We start from the raw sequence: 23,708 nt of genomic DNA on the forward strand, positions 1-23,708 counted from the left end.
CCTTAGATGCAGAAGTCTTATGCCTCAATTTTGTTATACCTGGCAGCAGCCAGCGGGCCGCGCGTGACTTTACCATGTGGCTACCAAGAGGGATCACTGATCTGCGTGGGCGCGGGCTGCAACGTGGCGGAAAATTCCTTTTTCAGTTGCAGAGGGATTAGGCTTCAACCTTTTCTGTGGTTCTATACTGGATCTCTCGGGGCGGTCTATCTATAGGGTGGGGTCACTGACTTGCGCAATATAGCAGCGAGCCAAGCGCAGTCGCCAGTTACACGCACAAGAATCGTGTTGGAGCTATCTGGGTGCCCTAACTGTGCGAGGTTGGGGAGAGTGGTGGAGAGGGTTGACCAGCGCGCTGGCAGTGAACGCGACTTGGAGCGTGACGGAATATTCCTTTTTAAGTTGCAAAGGGATTACTATTAGGGCTTCAAACTTTTCTGTGGTTCTATGCTGGATCTTTCGGGGTCGGGGCGGTCTATCAGCTGTGTGAATAAGTATGGGTCACTGACCTGCGCACTAGCAGCGGAGGCAGGCGTGGGTTGTATAGGGGCGCGCCAGTTGGGCAGCGACTGCAGGAAGCGCACTATATCGTCGTCGGCCAGCCAGCGCGCCGCGCGCGACGCCTGCGCCGGACCACGCGGCTGCCAAGGGGTCACTGACCTGCGCAATATAGCAGCGGAGGCGGGCCCAGTCGAGAGCGCGGCATGTCAGTTACACACACAGGCATCATAGCTATCTGAGTGCCCTAACTGTGCGAGGTTGGGGAGAGCGGTTATTGACCTGCGCGCTGGCGGTGAATGCGGCTTGGAGCGTGACGGAATGTTCCTTCTTCAGATACACTGGGGTCACCGCGTCGGTCGCAGACCGACGTTCGCGATCGGGCCGTATCGAGCGCATAAGGCGTCCGATCAGTGGCGAACCCAACTAGAGGGTTGCCCACCGCGGTGTTGGACCAAAGTCCAGCCTACGGTGGGCTCACTCTAGTGGGCCCGATCGAAGGAGCTGTGTACCTGAGCACTAGCAGCAGAAGCAGGCGTCGGTTGTATAGCAGCGCGCCAGTTGGGCAGCGACTGCAGGAAGCGTACTATATCGTCGTCGGCCAGCCAGCGCGCCGCGCGCGACGCCTGCGCCGGACCACGCGGCTACCAAGGGTCACTGACCTGAGCGCTGGCGACAAAGATGATGGATGGATGTCTCTTCATAAGGCTTCAATTTCTCTAAGTCAGCCAGCGAGGCGCGCACACTTGCGTGGGGTCACTGATCTGTTTATTAGCAGTGGAGACTAGAGCGCGGTGCGCCATACACACAGGGATCATATTGAAGCTATCTGATTTAGCTTCTATCGTTGGAAAGAGGGGTGGAGGAAGGGGTTACTGACCTGCGCACTAGCAGCGGAAGCAGGCGTAGGTTGTATAGCAGCGCGCCAGTTGGGCAGCGACTGCAGGAAGCGCACGATGTCGTCGTCGGCCAGCCAGCGCGCCGCGCGCGACGCCTGCGCCGGTACAACACGGCTAACTAGGGTCACTGACCTGCGCAATATAGCAGCGGAGGCGGGCGCACACACACAGAGATCGTGTTGGAGCTATCTGGGTGCCGTAACTGTGCGAGGTTGGGGAGAGCGATGGAAGGGTTATTGACTTGCGCGCTGGCGGTGAACGCGGCTTGGAGCGTGACGGAATGTTCCTTTTTCAGATGCATTGCGATTAGGCTTGCTGTTTTCTGTTGTATCAAGTTGGATCTCTCGGAGCTAGAGCTGTGTGTATAAGTATGGGTCACTGACCTGAGCACTAGCAGCGGAAGCAGGCGTGGGTTGTATAGCAGCGCGCCAGTTGGGCAGCGACTGCAGGAAGCGTACTATGTCGTCGTCGGCCAGCCAGCGCGCCGCGCGCGACGCCTGCGCCGGACCACGCGACTACCAGGGGTCACTGACCTGATCGCTGGCGACAAAGATGATGGATGGATGTCTCTTCATAAGGCTTCAACGTCTCTTCGTCGGCCAGCAAGCCGCGTACAACACTTGCGTGGGGTCACTGATCTGTGTATTAGCAGTGGAGGCTGGAGCGCGGCGCGCCATACACACAGGGATCATATTGAAGCTATCTGCTTTAGCTTCTGTCGTTGGAAAGAGGGGTGGAGGAAGGGGTCACTGACCTGCGCACTAGCAGCGGAGGCAGGCGTGGGTTGTATAGCAGCGCGCCAGTTGGGCAGCGACTGCAGGAAGCGCACTATATCGTCGTCGGCCAGCCAGCGCGCCGCGCGCGACGCCTGCGCCGGACCACGCGGCTACCAGGGGTCACCGACCTGCGCAATATAGCAGCGGAGGCGGGCGCACACACACAGAGACCGTGTTGGAGCTATCTGTGTGCCCTAACTGTGCGAGGTTGGAGAGAGCGGTGGAGAGGGTTATTGACCTGCGCGCTGGCGGTGAACGCGACTTGGAGCGTGACGGAATGTTCCTTCTTCAGATACACTGGGGTCAGGCTTGTTGTTTTCTGTTGTATCGGGTTGGATCTCTCGGAGCTAGAGTGTGTATAAGTGTGGGTCACTGACCTGCGCACTAGCAGCCGAGGCAGGCGTAGGTTGTATAGCAGCGCGCCAGTTGGGCAGCGACTGCAGGAAGCGCACTATATCGTCGTCGGCCAGCCAGCGCGCCGCGCGCGACGCCTGCGCCGGACCACGCGGCTAACTAGGGTCACTGACCTGCGCAGGCGCGGGCTGCAGCGTGGCGGGATGTCTCTTCATAAGGCTTCAACGTCTCTTCGTCGGCCAGCAAGCCGCGTACAACACTTGCGTGGGGTCACTGATCTGTGTATTAGCAGTGGAGACTGGAGCGCGGCGCGCCATACACATAGGGATCATATTTAAGCTATCTGATTTAGCTTCTGTCGTTGGAAAGAGGGGTGGAGGAAGGGGTTACTGACCTGCGCACTAGCAGCGGAGGCAGGCGTAGGTTGTATAGCAGCGCGCCAGTTGGGCAGCGACTGCAGGAAGCGCACTATATCGTCGTCGGCCAGCCAGCGCGCCGGACCACGCGGCTACCAAGGGTCACTGACCTGCGCAATATAGCAGCGGAGGCAGGCGCACACACACAGATATCGTGTTGGAGCTATCTGGGTGCCCTAACTGTGTGAGGTAGGGAGAGCGGTGGAGAGGGTTATTGACCTGCGCGCTGGCGGTGAACGCGACTTGGAGCGTGACGGAATGTTCCTTTTTCAGTTGCAGAGGGATTAGGCTTCAGACTTTTCTGTGGTTCTATGCTGGATCTTTCGGGGTCGGGGCGGTCTATCAGCTGTGTGAATAAGTATGGGTCACTGACCTGCGCACTAGCAGCGGAGGCAGGCGTAGGTTGTATAGCAGCGCGCCAGTTGGGCAGCGACTGCAGGAAGCGCACTATGTCGTCGTCGGCCAGCCAGCGCGCCGCGCGCGACGCCTGCGCCGGACCACGCGGCTGCCTGGGGTCACTGACCTGAGCACTGGTGACAAAGATGATGGATGGATGTCTCTTCATAAGGCTTCAATCGCTCTTCGTCGGTCAGCAAGCCGCGCACGACACTTGCGTGGAGTCACTGGCCTGTTAGTAGCGGAGGCTGGAGCGCGGTGCGAAATACACATAGGGATCATATTAAAGCTATCTGATTTAGCTTCTGTCGTTGGGACCTTGTCGTAGCACCTCTCAGGGGTGGAGGAAGGGGTTACTGACCTGCGCACTAGCAGCGGAGGCAGGCGTGGGTTGTATAGCAGCGCGCCAGTTGGGCAGCGACTGCAGGAAGCGCACTATATCATCGTCGGCCAGCCAGCGCGCCGCGCGCGACGCCTGCGCCGGTACAACACGGCTAACTAGGGTCACTGACCTGCGCAATATAGCAGCGGAGGCGGGCGCACACACACAGAGATCGTGTTGGAGCTATCTGTGTGCCCTAACTGTGTGAGGTGGGGAGAGCGGTGTAGAGGGTTATTGACCTGCGCGCTGGCGTTGAACGCGACTTGGAGCGTGACGGAATGTTCCTTTTTCAGATGCATTGGGATTAGGCTTGAACCTTTCCTGTTCTCGGAGATCTCTCGGAGCTAAAGCTGTGTATATGTGTTGTGTAATGCTTGTACCGACGACATCATAAAGGTAGCAGGAAGGCGCTGGACGCAGGCCGCTACCAACCGGGAAACATGAAAAGCATTGGGGGAGATCTATGTTCAGCAGTCCTATGGCTGAGATGATGATGATGATGAATGCTTCTACCTGCGCACTAGCAGCGGAGGCAGGCGTAGGTTGTATAGCGGCGCGCCAGTTGGGCAGCGACTGCAGGAAGCGCACTATATCGTCGTCGGCCAGCCAGCGCGCCGCGCGCGACGCCTGCGCCGGTACAACGCGGCTATCTAGGGTCACTGACCTGCACAATATAGCAGCGGAGGCGGGCGCACACACACAGAGATCGTGTTGAAGCTATCTGTGTGCCTTAACTGTGCGAGGTTGGGGAGAGCGATGGAAGGGTTATTGACTTGCGCGCTGGCGGTGAACGCAGCTTGGAGCGTGACGGAATGTTCCTTCTTCAGATGCACTGGGCTTGTTGTTTTCTGTTGTATCAGGTTAGATCTCTCGGAGCTAGAGTGTGTATAAGTGTGGGTCACTGACCTGCGCACTGGCAGCGGAGGCAGGCGTAGGTTGTATAGCGGCGCGCCAGTTGGGCAGCGACTGCAGAAAGCGTACTATATCGTCGTCGGCCAGCCAGCGCGCCGCGCGCGACACTTGCGCCGGATCACGCGGCTACCAAGGGTCACTGACCTGCGCGCTAACAGTTGAGACGGGAGCAAGCTACAGCGTGGCGAGGTGTTCCTTCCTTAGATGCAGAAGTCTTATGCCTCAACCTATTTTGTTATACCTGGCAGCAGCCAGCTGGCCGCGCGCGGCCGGTACAACATGGCTACCTAGGGTCACTGACCTGCGCTCTAGCAGTGTAGGCGGGCGCAGGACGCAGCGTGATGGGATGTTTCTTTGTAAGGTTTCGACCTCTTTCTGGCTGGATCTCTCAGGCCGGCCTATCTGTGAAGGGTGGGGGTCACTGACCTGCGCACTAGCAGCGGAGGCAGGCGTGGGTTGTATAGCAGCGCGCCAGTTGGGCAGCGACTGCAGGAAGCGCACTATATCGTCGTCGGCCAGCCAGCGCGCCGCGCGCGACGCCTGCGCCGGACCACGCGGCTACCAAGGGTCACTGACCTGCGCAATATAGCAGCGGAGGCGGGCCCAGTCGAGAGCGCGGCATGTCAGTTACACACACAGGCATCATATCTGAGTGCCCTAACTGTGCGAGGTTGGGGAGAGCGGTTATTGACCTGCGCGCTGGCGGTGAACGCAACTTGGAGCGTGACGGAATGTTCCTTCTTCAGATGCACTGCGATTAGGCCTGCTGTTTTCTGTTGTATCAATTTAGATCTCTCGCTTTAAAGCTGTGTATATGTGTTGTGTAATGTTTGTACCAACGACATAATAAAGGTAGCAGGAAGGCGCTGGACGCAGGCCGCTAGCAACTGGGCAACATGGGAAGCATTGGGGGAGGCCTATGTTCAGCAGTGGACGTCCTATGGCTGAGATGATGATGATGATGATGATGAATGCTTGTACCTGCGCACTAGCAGCGGAGGCAGGCGTGGGTTGTATAGCAGCGCGCCAGTTGGGCAGCGACTGCAGGAAGCGCACTACATCATCGTCGGCCAGCCAGCGCGCCGCGCGCGACGCCTGCGCCGGACCACGCGACTACCAGGGGTCACTGACCTGCGCAATATAGCAGCGGAGGCGGGCGCACACACACAGAGATCGTGTTGGAGCTATCTGTGTGCCCTAACTGTGAGGTGGGGAGAGCGGTGGAAGGGTTATTGACCCGCGCGCTGGCGGTGAACGCGACTTGGAGCGTGACGGAATGTTCCTTCTTCAGATACAGTGGGGTTAGGCTTGCTGTTTTCTGTTGTATCAAGTTGGATCTCTCGGGGTTAGAGACAGGTGTATAAGTGTGGGTCACTGACCTGCGCACTAGCAGCGGAGGCAGGCGTGGGTTGTATAGCAGCGCGCCAGTTGGGCAGCGACTGCAGGAAGCGCACTATATCGTCGTCGGCCAGCCAGCAAGCCGCGCACAACACTTGCGTGGGGTCACTGATCTGTGTATTAGCAGTGGAGGCTGGAGCGCGCCATACACACAGGGATCATATTGAAGCTATCTGATTTAGCTTCTATCGTTGGAAAGAGGGGTGGAGGAAGGGGTTACTGACCTGCGCACTAGCAGCGGAGGCAGGCGTGGGTTGTATAGCAGCGCGCCAGTTGGGCAGCGACTGCAGGAAGCGCACGATGTCATCGTCGGCCAGCCAGCGCGCCGCGCGCGACGACTGCGCCGTACCACTTGGTTTAGGATCACTGACTTGATGAAGACGGGCGCATTCTGCATCGTGGAGGAGATGTATCTTCATAAGGCTTCTATCTCTCTTGTTGTATCGAGCTGCATCTCTCAGGGCGGTCTATCAGCTCGAGGGTCACTGACCTGCGCACTAGCAGCGGAGGCAGGCGTGGGTTGTATAGCAGCGCGCCAGTTGGGCAGCGACTGCAGGAAGCGCACGATGTCGTCGTCGGCCAGCCAGCGCGCCGCGCGCGACGCCTGCGCCGCACCACGCGGCGGCTTGGGGTCACTGACCTGCGCAATATAGCAGCGGAGGCGGGCGCACACACACAGATATCGTGTTGGAGCTATCTGGGTGCCCTAACTGTGCGAGGTTGGGGAGAGCGATGGAAGGGTTATTGACTTGCGCGCTGGCGGTGAACGCAGCTTGGAGCGTGACGGAATGTTCCTTCTTCAGATACACTGGAGTTAGGCTTGTTGTTTTCTGTTGTATCGGGTTGGATCTCTCGGGGTTAGAAACAGGTGTATAAGTATGGGTCACTGACCTGCGCACTAGCAGCGGAGGCAGGCGTAGGCTGTATAGCAGCGCGCCAGTTGGGCAGCGACTGCAGGAAGCGCACGATGTCGTCGTCGGCCAGCCAGCGCGCCGCGCGCGACGCCTGCGCCGGTACCACACGCGCGTGCGCCGCGCGACAAGCTGCTGCTAGCGCGCCTAACGCCGCTGCGGGGAGAAATAATGCATTAGGAAAAATAAATACTTCATATTTTAATATGGAGATGGTTAATATCAAAAATTGAATAAGGATTAGAGCCTACGCTAAAACTTGCGCAGGTACACGAAGTCCCAATAACCTTCAAGCGGGCGCGCGGTCATTTGTAACGGCAGCGGTCGCGCGTAAATGAAAATACCTATAGGGTGCCGCGCGTAATCTTTTCGGCGACAGGCGCGTGGCGTGCTTTCGACGCCGGCGCCGCGACTAAAACAAAAGAAGAGGTGGGAAAAGCGCAGAGAGCTGAGGTAAGCTCTTTATTTCGCTCACAATGACCAAGCGACAGGCTACTAAAAATGAGAAAATATGTATGACAAGTAAAAAAAATTTATGAACGAAAATGTGTTAGGCGCGGTCGATTCGACGCCGCGCGCTGGCTTGATGGTTAATGAGAGGGCTCATTCGGCCAAGCCGCTCATTCGCCTCAGCATGCCCAAGTGAATATAAGCTTTATAGCACGCCCATGACGTAAGTTCACCCACCGCCGCGCACGTGGAAACCTGTCGCACACGTCCAGTCACGCTGCGTTACTTAAACTATTTTTCGATAACGACACGTGTGCAGGCGCCCGCGCGAGTTCCGGCTTCGTCCTTAAACGAACCTGTAGTAGCCCTAAAGACGTCAGAGCTTCCGCACGCGCACCAGCCCTCACTCTGCGACACTAGTCACTATCGCAATAAGAACTATGACCACAGAATAATAATAAGTACTACGTACAGAAGTTTTACTTCGCGAAGGTATTTAAAAAAAATTATGCTCAATGTCATTAACAATATGGTGTAATTTAGCCTGTCTCAAGAGTCAAGCACCATTTTGTTGACAAACGTCAGTGATCGGCACTGTGCCGAAGCTATAGGGCTGACTTCGGTAAAATGATGTGACGTGAGGTGCCAAACTGCGGAAAATGGCGGAGGAAATACATCATTTAGCATGAATTATCATAAATAATATTAACTACTTATTTACCTCTCAGTGTCTTGAAGCAACTTAAAAAAGTACATTCTGTTATTATTATTATCTAGGCAGTTAAATACTGCACAGTATTTAGTACACCATTTTCTTTATTTTCTTCCATCATACACAAGAATACGCGTGCGTGAGTCAATGTTCGCTCGTATGTGAGGCCTTGTCGAATAGTCTCCTGTAGGTGGGCTATCGTGCGTGTTTTGTTTTCGATGTAAACTCGCGGAGATGAACAGGCCTGCTATGACTACCTGTAGTAGCTCTCAAAGCGTCAGGCCCGCCGCACGGTCTACCAACCCGTGCCGCAGCACGAGTGTCACGCGGGTTCACCCTGTGAAACTAGTCCCTATTGCTGCGGCAATAAGAGCTACACTAACCTGTAGTAGCTCTCAAGGCGTCGGGCCCGCCGCACGCGCCGCAGCGCTTGGCGGCCAAAGCTGCGTCCCGCACCGCCTGCCAGCCCGCGCCGCAGCACGAGAATATCACGCGGTGGCTCTGCCTGCGAAAACATACACTATTACTATGAGAATAAAGCACATTCTGCCACCATCCACCACTTTTGACTGCATAAAATTAGCCAAACGGCGTAAATTTCAGTCACTTGCTAATGATTACATAATTATTTGCGCCTTTTGGTGTGTGTGACTATTTCCCCTAAATTAATAAAAAATTCGGAAAAATTGAATGCTGGTTCTTTCCTTGCATAAAGGCCTTCCTTTTATTGCTTTCCAGCGAGGAAATGCAGTTAGCATCCTCGCCTCTTTGCCTTGCGGACACGCTTTATTTTTAAGTAATCAACAAGTTTTCTTTTCTTTGTTTAGTGTTAAGTTTGCGTTAGTTGTAAAATGTGCCATGTTGGGAGACCGTATGAATGAGACAACAGTTGGTTTAGTCTCTGCTATATGTCTGTTTTAATAATGCGAACTGCGTGACTATTTATACAATATAGATTAAAGGTAAATGACGTCACAGCATCAGCACTATACGTGATAAATGTGCTGACACTGTGAACGTGATCAAGGCAAAGACTATCCAGTCTCAGTTGGTAACTTTTATTGTACTTGTCAATTTGCTGTTTCACTGGGTAATAAACAGAGATGTTATGGATATCCGTAATCGTAACCGAAACTTTCGGATATCCGAAATAAAAAAATATCCGTATCGTAACCGGTATAATATTATTCCTATATCCGTAACCGTATCAATAACCGAAACTACATTTATCCATAACATTCCTAGTAATAAGTAAAGATAAACTTGCCCGCTCGTTGTAGGCGGCGCGCGCACGGACTGGCGCCAGGCGGACGGCGCCTTCATGGCGGCGTCGATGGCCGCGCGAGCATTCGCCGCCCCTGTAGTAAAGACAAACTTGCCCGCTCGTTGTAGGCGGCGCGCGCACGGACTGGCGCCAGGCGGACGGCGCCTTCATGGCGGCGTCGATGGCCGCGCGAGCATTCGCCGCCCCTGTAGTAAAGACAAACTTGCCCGCTCGTTGTAGGCGGCGCGCGCACGGACTGGCGCCAGGCGGACGGCGCCTTCATGGCGGCGTCGATGGCCGCGCGAGCATTCGCCGCCCCTGTAGTAAAGACAAACTTGCCCGCTCGTTGTAGGCGGCGCGCGCACGGACTGGCGCCAGGCGGACGGCGCCTTCATGGCGGCGTCGATGGCCGCGCGAGCATTCGCCGCCCCTGTAGTAAAGACAAACTTGCCCGCTCGTTGTAGGCGGCGCGCGCACGGACTGGCGCCAGGCGGACGGCGCCTTCATGGCGGCGTCGATGGCCGCGCGAGCATTCGCCGCCCCTGTAGTAAAGACAAACTTGCCCGCTCGTTGTAGGCGGCGCGCGCACGGACTGGCGCCAGGCGGACGGCGCCTTCATGGCGGCGTCGATGGCCGCGCGAGCATTCGCCGCCCCTGTAGTAAAGACAAACTTGCCCGCTCGTTGTAGGCGGCGCGCGCACGGACTGGCGCCAGGCGGACGGCGCCTTCATGGCGGCGTCGATGGCCGCGCGAGCATTCGCCGCCCCTGTAGTAAAGACAAACTTGCCCGCTCGTTGTAGGCGGCGCGCGCACGGACTGGCGCCAGGCGGACGGCGCCTTCATGGCGGCGTCGATGGCCGCGCGAGCATTCGCCGCCCCTGTAGTAAAGACAAACTTGCCCGCTCGTTGTAGGCGGCGCGCGCACGGACTGGCGCCAGGCGGACGGCGCCTTCATGGCGGCGTCGATGGCCGCGCGAGCATTCGCCGCCCCTGTAGTAAAGACAAACTTGCCCGCTCGTTGTAGGCGGCGCGCGCACGGACTGGCGCCAGGCGGACGGCGCCTTCATGGCGGCGTCGATGGCCGCGCGAGCATTCGCCGCCCCTGTAGTAAAGACAAACTTGCCCGCTCGCTGTAGGCGGCGCGCGCACGGACTGGCACCAGGCGGACGGCGCCTTCATGGCGGCGTCGATGGCCGCGCGAGCATTCGCCGCCCCTGTAGTAAAGACAAACTTGCCCGCTCGCTGTAGGCGGCGCGCGCACGGACTGGCGCCAGGCGGACGGCGCCTTCATGGCGGCGTCGATGGCCGCGCGAGCATTCGCCGCCAGCCGCTCGCTCTCGCCCGCGCGCACGTAGTCCGTGATGAATGCTCGGAGCGAGCATTCGCCGCCCCTGTGAAAACGAAACATTAAGGTCTAGTTGCACCATCTTATTTAACGTCAAAAATCTGTCAAACTCCATAAAAAAAAACCCCGGTTATTGTCATAGTTACAGTAATAATAAGTTTTTAAGTAAATTAAGTCTAGAAAATATCAGTTACACACCACAGACACATTCATACAACGAAGAAGTTTCCAACTTTTTTCTATTAATATTTCGAAATAATGTATAAGTAAAATAAACCATAAGTGCGAAAGAATCATGAAAATATATCTACAAATATAAGTTATGGGGCCTAAAAGTTGCGCTTGCAAAACAAACCCACGCCATGCGAAAGCCTCGGCGTGTGTTGGGAAGCCAACAACGCGCGGGAGAAGACGTGCGGGCGGCGTACGATGACTAACGTCACCTCGTGTAATAAGGCTGACGAGAATCACAGCACCTATTTTAATACAGTCCACTATTTTATTTATACTGATATTCGTTATGACCCTAACAGCGTGTGACGTCACGCCACTAACGGATTACAATCAAGGAATAATCCCTGACATCCTAAGACTCACCCAGCGGGCTCAATGTCAGCGCAGAGAGCGTGTAGATGTGGTAACACGGCGTGTAGATGCGCAGGATCAGGCCGGCACACTAGAGGATAGCGCTATCAAGGAACAATGGTCCCTATCATAAGTGAATAAGGCTCACCCAGCAGGCTCGATATCAGCGCAGAGAGCGTGTAGATGTGGTAATACAGCGTGAAGATGCGCAGGATCAGGCCGGCACACTAGAGCAGCGGTTACCGAATGATGGTCCGCGGAACCCTGGGGTTCCGTGGAAAGGTTGCAAGGGTTCCGTAAAAAATATTATCCCACGTTTCGTGACCGACGTTGTTCGCTCGCACCGACTTGTTTACGCACAAGGGAGGGGCAGGGCGTGCGGGCGGAGTAGTACGGGGGTTTCGCTAGGAAAAGTATAATCAATTAGGGTTCCTTGGCAAAAAAAAAATTGGGAAACCCTGCACTAGAGGGTAGCGCTGCCACGGGACTATAGTCCCTATCAGAAGTGCATAAGGCTCACCCAGCGGGCTCGATGTCTGCGCAGAGAGCGTGTAGATGTGGTAATACGGCGTGTAGATGCGCAGGATCAGGCCGGCACACTAGAGGGTAGCGCTGTCACGGGACAATGGTCCCTATCACAAGTACATAAGACTCACCCAGCGGGCTCGATGTCAGCGCAGAGAGCGTGTAGATGTGGTAATACAGCGTGAAGATGCGCAGGATCAGGCCGGCATACTAGAGGATACCGCTGACGTCGCGCGCCACTAGCGGCTGCCGGGGTCGCGCCCACTAGAATAACAGCAATCAAAGGTAATAAAGCCGGGTTTTCACAGTACGAGTTGGCTCGGACCGAGTCGGCTCGGATGACTACTCGGACGGTACTCGTATCGTGTAAACACCTAATCCGAGTGCACTCGGACGTCGGTACTCAATCCGAGCGGACTCGGATCTTACTCAACTTTTCGAGTTGACTCGGATGGTTTTCAGAAAATCAAAATGGCGACAACTAAGAAGAAGTGGAGTGAACGTGATAATTTGCGGTTTGTGGAGCTATATGAAGCGGAGGAAGTGTTGTGGAATGCGGAGGAAGTGTTTTGGATCTTCTTTTTCAGTTTCACGTAAAAAAATATCTGATGCACCAAATTCATTACGTCTTAAAACCCATTTTCGGGTCCAAATTTGTCTCTTTCTTCGTTCTTTTTCCCTTTCGTGATTCTGAACTTCTTCTAATTTAACATATCTGCTACAACTTCTACACCTCTCAGCAGCAAATCACCCGACGTCATCTCGGATGGAGGGATACGAATGACACTCGGACCGCAGTGAATACTCGGTGTGAAAACCGCTATACGAGTGTACTCCTATACGACCTAACTCGTACGAGTCCACTCGGTCCGAGCCAACTCGTACTGTGAAAACCCGGCTTAAGATAGCCAGTTCCACCGTGAGGATTCCGGGTGTAGCTCGCTGCACCTTCGGCCTTAATGGAATCCGGATGGAATCAGGTGAGATGCAGGCCAAGTGTTTCCTCGTTGTGGATAAAAAAAAACACGTGATATTTATTATCATCAGGCATCAGGCAGGGCACACAGGACACAAAACTGACGACCATGCTAGCGCTCATGGTAAGGGATTCAACTTATCTCACTCGTGGTAAGGGATATAACTAAAATCGTAGAACATACATGGGGGGAAATCGATAGGTCTAGTCCTCACCTATCACCTGCCTTCGGCTTGACACCTTATACGAAACACCCTGTATAATAGATCCCAAATTGGCATGATGACTGGGTAATGAAAGCTGAAGATTTTTTGAACAGTGACTGTTAATTATTATAACTGATTGACTCGTTTTATTTAGGTATGCAATACCGAGGTGGATCCTATGAGATCTGTGTCATCCGTCACGTTAATTGAAATACCGGGGTGGTTGACACATAATGTGTTCCATCCACCCCGTTGAACGCTAAGACTATGACTACCGGGGTCAATGAAACACTTTTCCCATCCACCCCGTTGAGGGGGCAGATCCACCGGGGTCGTTGGGACTAACCGGCATCTGATGACAAGCGATCCAAGCGCCATTGCGGAGTCACCAGGTCTGTCTGACACATACACCAACCTTACGCACTAGGACAGCAGCAGATGACAATATATTGGATCAACAATATATTGGAGTTATCAATGAGACTCACCATTGAGTTTAAACAGCTTAGGTCGTCGCCTCGTAGGGCGCTTCTTAGCGAAATAATCCGCCAAGCGTAAGTCAGCGCCTTGCTCGCTGGCGGCCGCGCCGGGGCCTCGCACTAGTGCCAGGTTCACACTCTCGATGTCTAGGTATTCGGTTAGGAGAAGCTGGAGCTGAAAAGAAAAATATAACTTGAACAAACTCATACAGCTTTAGTGTGCAACTTGAGTGCACATGATGAGAAAAAAAAACTACTCCAAATAAACCCGATTAATCCGGCTCATAGGACCAGTTTTATCTTTCATTCCAGCCAAACAAAGTTCTTCTCCAAGAATTTCCACAACGATAGGTCCTGCGCTGCCTGCATCCAGGTGCTTCCCGTGACATTCAGTATATCGTTTAAACGTAGTCAATTAAACTCCCTTTTGAAAAGTTTGATGACAAGGATGCGTGGTCAGTTCAGTCTGCACATATTTGATGTACTTAAATTCGGCTATTCTTACCGTTAGATAATTCCTGGCAATAAGTGGTGACTGAGTTTGTTCCGGCGTTTCTTCTCAGCACTTGCCTTATGTTTGTCTCGAAGCGTTGGTAGGGCCCAAAAGATAAGGAGACATGTAAAGTGCCCCATAAGGGCTACCTTTTTTTTTAAATATATTTGACGTTCATAAGTGCCACTTGTGGTCTAAATTGAATAAATATTATTGTTCCTTCCGATAGCTTGATTTAGGGTTGTTATTTGCGTAGCTAGTGAATTGAAACACAGACGTGATGATCCTTTAGCTTTGTATTATTGACTACTGACTTTTTACAATCGACAACGAGTTTTATACAGGCGCGTAGGCGTTTTGAACTAACAATTATTGATTTTTGATTTTTTTGTAATGGTTATAATAGACTTACAACTTGCTGTACGGCGCTCCAGTAATGCTGTTCCGTGTGGAGGCACGAGTCGGGTATCTTATGCCTCTGCAGGGCAGCGCGCCACAGCTGTAAGAGCCTGAAACAAGATTCATGTTGTTGATATTTACAAGTGAGTAATGTTTATAGTAATAATAATAAGTACTAAGTACAGAAGTTTTACTTCGCGAAGGTATTTAAAAAAATGTATGCTCAATGTCATTAACAATGTGGTGTAATTTAGCCTGTCTCAAGAGTCAAGCACCATTTTGTTGACAAACGTCAGTGATCGGCACTGCGCCGAAGCTATAGGGCTGACTTCGGTAAAGTGATGTGACGTGAGGTGCCAAACTGCGGAAAATGGCGGAGGAAATACATGATTTAGCATGAATTATCATGAATAATATTAACTACTTATTTACCTCTCAGTGTCTTGAGGCAACTTAAAAAAGTAAATTCTGTGTTTTTATTATTATTTAGGCAGTTAAATACTGCACAGTATTTAGTACAGCATTTTCTTTATTTTCTTCCATCTTACACAAGAATACGCGTGCGTGAGTCAATGTTCGCTCGTATGTGAGGCCTTGTCGAATAGTATCCTGTAGGTGGGCCATCGTGCGTGTTTTGTTTTCGATGTAAACTCGCGGAGATGAACAGGCCTGGTATAACTAGCTTTCCGCCCGCAGTTTCGCACGAGTGGAATTTTATCTGTCACAGAAAAACTTTATCGCGCGCGTCCCTGTTCCAAAAACCGGGATAAAAACTATCCTGTGTCCTTTCCCGGGACTCAAACTATCTCTATGCCAAATTTCATCAAAATCGGTTGAGTGGTTTAGGCGTGAAAGCAAGATAGACAGACAGAGTTACATTCGTATGTATAATATTAGTATAGATATAGATAGTATAGAAGTGTAGATGCCTTTTCCTAAGAGTTACATTCGTATGTATAATATTAGTATAGATATAGATAGTATAGAAGTGTAGATGCCTTTTCCTAAGAGTTACATTCGTATGTATAATATTAGTATAGATATAGATAGTATAGAAGTGTAGATGCCTTTTCCTAAGTAACAAACCTCAAAGTGACCTTTGCAGCCGCTGTAAAGTTGACCTATAAATGCAACTTCTATTCATAAGCTTGGTGAACCTAACGTTTGAGCCAGGCTAGCCACCGTTCGTCCCTTCTCTGTCACACCAGGCGCGTAGGGCGTTACGCCGTCTCCCTCGCACGGCAGGCGTCATCACTTCTAGGAGCTCTTACAGGCTATTAGGCACTTTATGGGTGGTGAAACAAGTCTTATGCCCGTTTTCACCATCAATCCCTTAAGCGTTTGCTAACTAAATATCACTTTGGTTAAACGATCGCCTAAACTGCCCACTAACCTAAGTTCGATTTCACCATGCTATAGTAAACCTAAGTAGGGACTCTTTTGTCAGGTGGCGTTTCTTCGTGCGCCTAGTGACGTTTGAAAAACCGGTACTTTCCGATAAAATATTTTATTGGGAATATCTTACGTATTTCACAGAAACAAATGAAATAAAAGTAAAACTAAGAAATAGTTGACCAAAACTAATGTCTTTTTGTATTTTTGAGTTATTATCAAAGACAAAAAAGATATTTGGGCTATTATGTAATCTGTGGTTTGGGTGCATAATGTAATTCCTTTGCCTTAAAAAAAGTAAATGTCAAGATGACTGCTGCACCACAATAAATGAAAATAAAAATGTACATATTGATTTTGATAGATATTTTGTTGAGTTCTGTGTGTAGTTTTGTGCGATTTAACGATAAAAACGACAATGGAAAAAAGAAATGAAGCAAAATTTTTCCCTCAAGGAAAAAGATAAATTGGTTTTAATTTTACTTGCCCACAAGGATACTGTACGAGCACGTCAGCATCGACCGCGACCTACATGCTAGCCGACTGGCCCATGAACCCTCAACGTGCACCGTAGGCACTCTACACCGACGGCACATTGGACTGGACACATTGAATTGTGTAAATTCTTGTATAGTAGCAATAGCATAACAGTAATAAACCAGATATCAACCGTCCGCGTTGTGTTTCATTTACCCCCACTGAGGCCAAGAAAGCCTTAGTGCAGCCCTCCTTCCTATCAAATCTTTATTATATCTAATTATAAGGTATTGTTAGGGCTCTCGGGACTACAAACGAAGCCAGAAATATAGCTTGGTTATGAGAAGTTATGAGTGACCAATATCACAGAATAATAATAAGTACCTACTACGTACCAATATCTACTATCTATACCGTATGTAATCCTGTCTCACTCTATAATATTATTATGTGGCCGCCTGAATAAACTTGAGTGAAAAAGTGTTTCCACTGTCTCAATTGCATAAAAAGCTTAAAAAAAATCATTAAATTCAGTTTCCATTTTGCCGAATAGGCGTGATTGACAATATAACTGTCACCTAACACTTAGGCGGCCGAAAATCGGGCCCCTGTTTTAAAGTGATCCAATAAGGCCTAAGTTGTCCCTTATGTGTTGGTGAAAACGAAATTCCTGTTAGGTATTACCTAATATTTCATAAAAGTCGCTTTAAAATTAGGGATTGATGGTGAAAACGGGCATTAGTTTTCTATATCACTCACCTTCTATTCCTAAGCATAGTTGCGCGGAACTCATGTGCAAGCGTCTGCACCAGGCTAGCCAGCGCTCGCCCCGTCTCTGTCACTCCCGGCGCGTCGGGCGTCACGCCATCTCCCTCGCACGGCTCGACGTCATCCAGCGGCAATCCTGCGCCGTACTCGATGATTCGTTCCGATACGCTGCCGATCACTTCGAGGAGCTCGTCTTGGATTTGGACTTTGAATTTCTGGGAACAATGATTTATATCGATGTTATGTGCGCTGTATAGTAACTAAGCAATGCTTATTGTGTTCTGCTCTATCTTATTATGTAACATCTAATGTGGTCATTCTGCAAATAATTTTCATTTTCCAGTGGTCAGAAAGTCAGTTAACAGCTAAATATTCAAAGAATCTACTGACTGAAACAACAAAAAAAAATTAGTTCTATGTATAAGTTCTTGGGTCTATTGTGGAGAGTGAAGTGTTACTGAATGCAATTTTTATCCTACGTAGTTTTTGTTACATTTTGTGGTAAAAAAATATTTCTGCTAACCCAAAATTTTAGGTAAGTTAATGCTGCAATGGGGGTTAAACACAATAGTTCGGCGGTCGACGAGGATCGAACTAGCGACCTTGAAGGTGGTGGAAGCAGTGTGACGTCGAATCGATCTAGAAATTTTTGTGGGAAATTCTATAGCAGATCAAGCAGATAACTGTTGGGAAGCCAACAACGCGCGGGAAGAGACGTGCGAGCGACGTTTAGTTCCAAAATACTGGACTGTCCTATCGATGACATTGACAGTGGGGCGCCACCGTCAATACCGGATCGCTGGTTCCGATTTTTGCCATGTTGGAAACCATATAGTTGAACGATGGTAGCGCCCCCCTGTCATTGAGTTTGGTGGGACAGTTCAGCGTGGGTCATCTATACGATGACTGACGTCACCTCAGGCCGACAGCGTCATCATCGGCTGCGCTCGGCTCACACAAACGCCTTCCGACACCACCGTCGACGCACGATTACTGCGTAGTCCTACATAATTTGTTGTAATCAGGCTGGCGAGAATTACAGCACCTATTTTTATACAATCTGCTATTCTTCTTCTTCTTTTCGTGTCGACCACAAACCTACACAGTGTCAGCCCAAAACTCCGCCACAAGAGTGGCGTTGTCAGTAGCACTCATCAAATCCTCCTGAGTGCAGTTGCTTGGGCACTCAGGGCATGACATCAGGTGCTTCGTCGACTGGGGAACAAAACCGCACCTGCACTCCATGTTTAAGCCATCCAAGAATCCCCACCTGACCAGATTGTCCTTACTACGGCCAACCTGCGTCCGAAGTCTATTTAAAGACTTCCAGGTAAGCCAGGGGAGCTCATGTCATGTCATGAATCCGCAAATTAATTATTACTAATATTCGTTAGGACCCTAACATAATAGTGACTGGATTCTTACCTCAGTGGCTTCCTTCAGCTGCTCCAATACTCCCAATGCCTCGAGCGAAATCATGACGGTGGTCTCGAAAGTGCGGTCCTCCTCCGACAGTGATGCCTCGTACTCAGGAGTAATGTCTTGCAAGTACGCGTCCGTTACCTCCTCGGTTTTGGTTAGCTCTAGAAAATGTGATAGATATGATACAGTTGCTAGTGCACAAGAATAAATCTAAAGAGCATCTATTCGCAACTAACTACATAGATGTCACGATATCTACAACAACAATGAGGAGATCCGTAAACGAACTAAAGTCGCTGACATAGCCAGACGGATTAGCAAGCTGAAGTGGCAATGGGCAGGGCACATAGTACGCAGAACTGACGGCCGATGCAGGAAGGCAGGCCGCTACCAATCGATCAACGTGGAAAGCATTGGGGGAGGCCTATGTTCAGCAGTGGACGTCCTATGGCTGAAATGATGATGATGATGATGACAACAACATAAGATGGATAGCGTTAAGAAGACTTTAAAGTTTTGAAGATTTTTCTCTGACAAAATACAAAATTTTCTCGCTTTCTGGGACAAGGAAAAATCACAAATTAACGCCTGTATTTACAAACTATGGTTGCTTAAGTAAAGCAGAAAATCTAACACAAAGCGTTAAATAGAGCTCTATGATTGGTTCGTGTGTCACCCTGTGCGTCGACACACACTGCGAGACCTCATAGTAATGTTTGTGAATACGGACGTAACAATCTAAAGAGGCAAAAGTTTTAATCAGACTATTCAGTAGGGATGTGGCACAAGTTCATACAAAAGTCTCCCTTACTTACCAGCTAATAGAAGCGCAGTGCGCCTCCTTGCAGACATCCGCAGTGAGAGCGGCCCGCGATCACCGCGGTACACCGCTTCGCTGATGCGACGCACGATTACCTCCACCAGCTCTTGTTTTTTGGCCTGTAAATAATACAAATTAATTTTAAGCATCCAACTACCTTTGTGGGTATTTTTTTGATGTGAATAATTTGAACTTGTGTTAATTGTTCCTTTTAGTTAATGGTCACAGAATCTTTGTTCCATCCTTATGTAGCATATTACGCAGAGCCTTTACACATTAGAGATTTGTTAGCGCCTTACAATCATATTAGACTTGACTTCATCCGGCTCGAAGGACCATTAAATAAATAAATAAATATTCTTGGACTACACTGCGCCTCTAGTCCCAAACTAAGCAAACCTTGTACAAGACATTGGCACCTTCCAATGAAATTAGATGTCATCCGGCTCGAAGGACTAGTGCTGAGGGCCACTGACCTCGAGGTGCTGTCGCGTGGCTTCCGTGTCCTGCGCCGCTCGTAGCGTGTGAGCCGCCGCTAGCACGCGACCCGCCGCCACTAGCGAGCGGCTCCCACGCTCCACCGCTACCGCCGTCACTACAGGCCACTGACCTCGAGGTGCTGTCGCGTGGCGTGCAGCGCGGTGACGTGCGCCAGCGTCGTGGCGGCCGTGTCCTGCGCCGCTCGTAGCGTGTGAGCCGCCGCTAGCACGCGACCCGCCGCTACAAGCGAGCGGCTTTCACGCTCTGATACCACCACGCGTTCGCTATTGCAACATAGTAACAACATGTGTAAGTTTAGGTTTGGACCGATAGATGGCACTGTCTCATTTTGGATCACAGCATCGTAAATTTTAAATAAAAAAAACCAATGACAAGATGATTTATTTTCATCATTATTTCAGCCACGGGAAGTCTATCACTTCGTGATAATGAAAAACATTACTCAATTAAAAGGCAGGTCCAGATAAACATCATTCACATTGACAAGAATTAGATTTGTCATAGAATTGAAAAAAAAAAAAAATAATAATACGAATGCACTAAATGAGTACCTACCTATGAATAAAATAAGCGTTTTGAACGATCTATTTGAATACTCATGTAAATGATGTTCTCATGTATAGCCTGACCAGGAACATAAAAACCCTCGCCATGTTGCGGAAAACTAATGGTACTAATTTCTTTTAATGGCAACAGTAACTGAAAACTTCATTGACATGTCACCTTGCATGTCAGTCTATTGCTGTCAAAGTGTAAACAAACTTTATTTTAAATGTGCGCAATTGATTTTGTGAATTAAATTGCTAAAATCTTTTTATAGTCGTGAAATAAAAGTGGTTCACAATGTGTTCAAGTATTTGTCGAAGAGAAATAATAAGGGTTCGGACAATATTTTCATTGAATAATTTTTCCGACAAGGGTGTCAAATTGACTGACATGTTTATCGTATAGTACAGTCCAGTATGAAAATTAGCTGTGGTTTGTTTCAACTACCTATTTTAAAGTTTTTTGTCACTCTCTAAGTGTTGAATTTTATGGAATTGGAAAAGAAGTACCGAGTTTGTAGCGTTCATGAGCAGACATTGCAGTTGAATATTCAAGTTCTGAATTTGATTATTGATGAATAATAAAATAAATCCTACTAATTCATGTAATTTATTTAAACCAGGTTACCTATAATAATATTTTTTTGTTAATTCATGAAAATGTCAAATTAGCCCGTAATCCTGAATCCTGATGCATAAAGTTAGCCTATTAATTTAACACAGGTACGACTGTACTCAGTGTTGCACTATCAAATGCAATTGACGCGCCTCTATGCCAGGGTTTTTATGTTCCTGGTCAGGCTATAAGTGACTATTTGTCTTTTTTGAGAATAAATTTCTTTAACCATAATTGTATTTTTAACTAAAAAGCTCTACATTTCACCCATTTGGAAAGTGAAGAACAGGTTGTGGATCAGATCAGATATAATAATTTTGCTAACTTTTATCAGTTACACATAATCATGAACAGTATTCAATTTCAACTCAACTCAATAACTTCAACTCACATGTCAGTCAACATCTGCAATGCATAATGATGCGTCCTAGAGTCCGCCCACAGTCGCTTCAGATCGTCCCTTCGCAGCTGCAAGAGACCACGGCAGGCGCCCAAGCGGGCTACCGCTGCGTCACAGTGCTGCCCCCACACTGTTAGCGCTGCACTGACGCTGCTGAATTTCTGGAAAATATTTTGAGTGGTGTGAACCTTAGGCCGGCAATATACGGACCGCTTGAAGCAGTCAGGGTCGACAGCTTCAAGCTGCGACTGCAGAGTTCTATGGACGCACATACACGAACCGCTCGAGCAGTTGCAACTGATTCGGGCGGTCGACAGCACGGTGAATTTTCATCGTGCGGTCAAGCAGTCGCCAGCCATATCTCTCGCGCAGTTACATCCGCCTACTTTCTTCATTCCACGGCGCGCGCGCTTGTGATTTGTTGAACAGTTAATACCAACTGCTCGAGCAGTTATCAAGAGCGCTGCGTGTATGTTGATCACTGACTAACTGCTCGAGCTGTCCGAGTATTGCCGGCCTTAAGCTTATGAGTGGAGGAACACTATCTGTGGTCGCCATCCTCATCAGTGAGGGACCGAGGAAGAAGAAGAACCTTAAGGAGAATCAGAAACAGAATCATCATTTATTTGCTTTTAATGAATGGAGCAGGGGTGTAGACACAGGACAGTATAGTAGCTAAAGCAACAGGTATAACAATCAAAGCAACTGGCGATGTTAAGACTTTGAGAATTTATTGATTGATAAGCATTAGAGTGGTTCTTCAGTCTTTAGTAGCAGTGGAACTTTTGTCAGTATCACATAAATAATTAGAGTAAGAGGATTTTATGAGAAAATCTCCATTACAATTTACAAAGAAATCAATAAGACTATTCATTATTTAGTTCTCTCAATACCATAAAATGGACAATGTATTGACTAAAACTTTTTTATGAATTAAAACACAACACTGGTTCATTTCAAGAATATCTTTATTTTCTAGACTAACCTGCATAACGTCCATAATCTCTTGTGCATGAGCAGCGACCAGTTCATCGAGCCGTGCATCACTCTTCTTGTACTCCTTCTCCAACTTCGCCCTCTCTTTCTCGCGCTGTTCGTTTGTCTCACTCGCCGATAGGGTGCGGATCACTGACATCAATAGACCACTCTGCAAAACGGACAATTGAAAATAGTTCATCAAGATAAACATTCTCCTATTTTGTGTTACAGATGCTATGTTACAAGATGCTGTGTTACAAGAAATATGTGCAGTAATTAGTGGTAAAGTAAGAGAGGTCTCTCATATAAGTTTCTAATTGGACTAAACTACGAGAAGCTAAAAGATGCACTTGATATTACAGTGTTTATGATAATTTAACCTCAATTTTGAGGAAGAAAGGATGTGCATAATCCTTAACAATATTTTTTTCTGCTTGAAAGCTTAGATTAATAAAGGCTTTATTAATCTATGCTTGAAAGATCTCAGGCATTCAATCTGAAATTTTTTCTATTGAAAGTTTCACTTGGCTTTCTACCTGGAAACTACATCATTATACATGCTAATTAACGTACATTTTAGTTGGAACAAATTGTTAAAGAAAACTAGTTCGTAAATTAAGTAACCAATTAATTTAGAAAAGTTAGTGACCATGTAAAGTTGACAAACATTGATTATAAACGTACCGTTTCTTTTCCCTGTTTTACCCCGCGAGGAGGTTTTGTTGGTGGTGGTGAAGACATCTCGCTATCAGGAATAATTTTGGAAAAATTATTAAAAACTCCGCCCCTAAAATTGTCACCAACTTTTCACAAAATCAGAAACACAAATTGTAGGGATGTGCAAGCCTTTGCTTGTACAGTTTTCGGTTTATTTATCGATTTGATAACTTCATTGTAGAGAACTTTAATAATGAAAAAAGTTTCTCAGATCGTTATATTCTCTAAAATAATATATAAATTACATGCTCTGTGTTACATGCTGTGTATTCGCCATGCATGTACCGGTAAAATTATATTTCACTTTAAAAAATGAGCACCAAGTTTGAAACATAAATTGTTTTCCGAACACTCATCCCAACTAATATTATAAATGCGAAAGTAACTCTGTCTGTCTGTCTGTCTGTCTGTCTGTCTGTCTGTCTGTCTGTCTGTTACGCTTTCCCGCTTAAACCTCGCAACCGATTTTGATGAAATTTGGCATAGAGATAGTTTGAGTCCCGGGAAAGAACATAGGATAGTTTTTATCCCGGTTTTTGAAACAGGGACGCGCGCGATAAAGTTTTTCTGTGACAGACAAAATTCCACGCGGGCGAAGCCGCGGGCGGAAAGCTAGTGTAAAATAAAATTGTGTGTGGTGTGGTATTGGATTACAACATGGCAACATCGCAAAACTTTTAAACACAATCAAGAGCT

General features: G+C 49.0%; 1 protein-coding gene across 1 annotated transcript; it reads right to left on the reverse strand.

The window, feature by feature from the left end:
* Positions 1 to 11,833: 11,833 nt before the first annotated feature.
* LOC135071297 (exocyst complex component 4) lies at positions 11,834 to 23,111 on the reverse strand. Its single transcript, XM_063965087.1, has 10 exons — positions 22,980 to 23,111; positions 22,303 to 22,464; positions 21,309 to 21,478; positions 19,866 to 20,019; positions 19,251 to 19,374; positions 18,439 to 18,596; positions 17,005 to 17,228; positions 14,390 to 14,486; positions 13,494 to 13,659; positions 11,834 to 12,087 (listed from the first exon to the last, which is right to left on the reverse strand). Exons 1-10 carry the CDS (start codon positions 23,034 to 23,036, stop codon positions 11,951 to 11,953), a joined length of 1,449 nt encoding a protein of 482 aa, XP_063821157.1. The 5' UTR covers positions 23,037 to 23,111; the 3' UTR covers positions 11,834 to 11,950.
* Between the last annotated feature and the right edge of the window lie 597 nt (positions 23,112 to 23,708).

Source organism: Ostrinia nubilalis, chromosome 4, assembly GCF_963855985.1.
Source record: "Ostrinia nubilalis chromosome 4, ilOstNubi1.1, whole genome shotgun sequence".
NCBI lineage: Eukaryota > Metazoa > Arthropoda > Insecta > Lepidoptera > Crambidae > Ostrinia > Ostrinia nubilalis.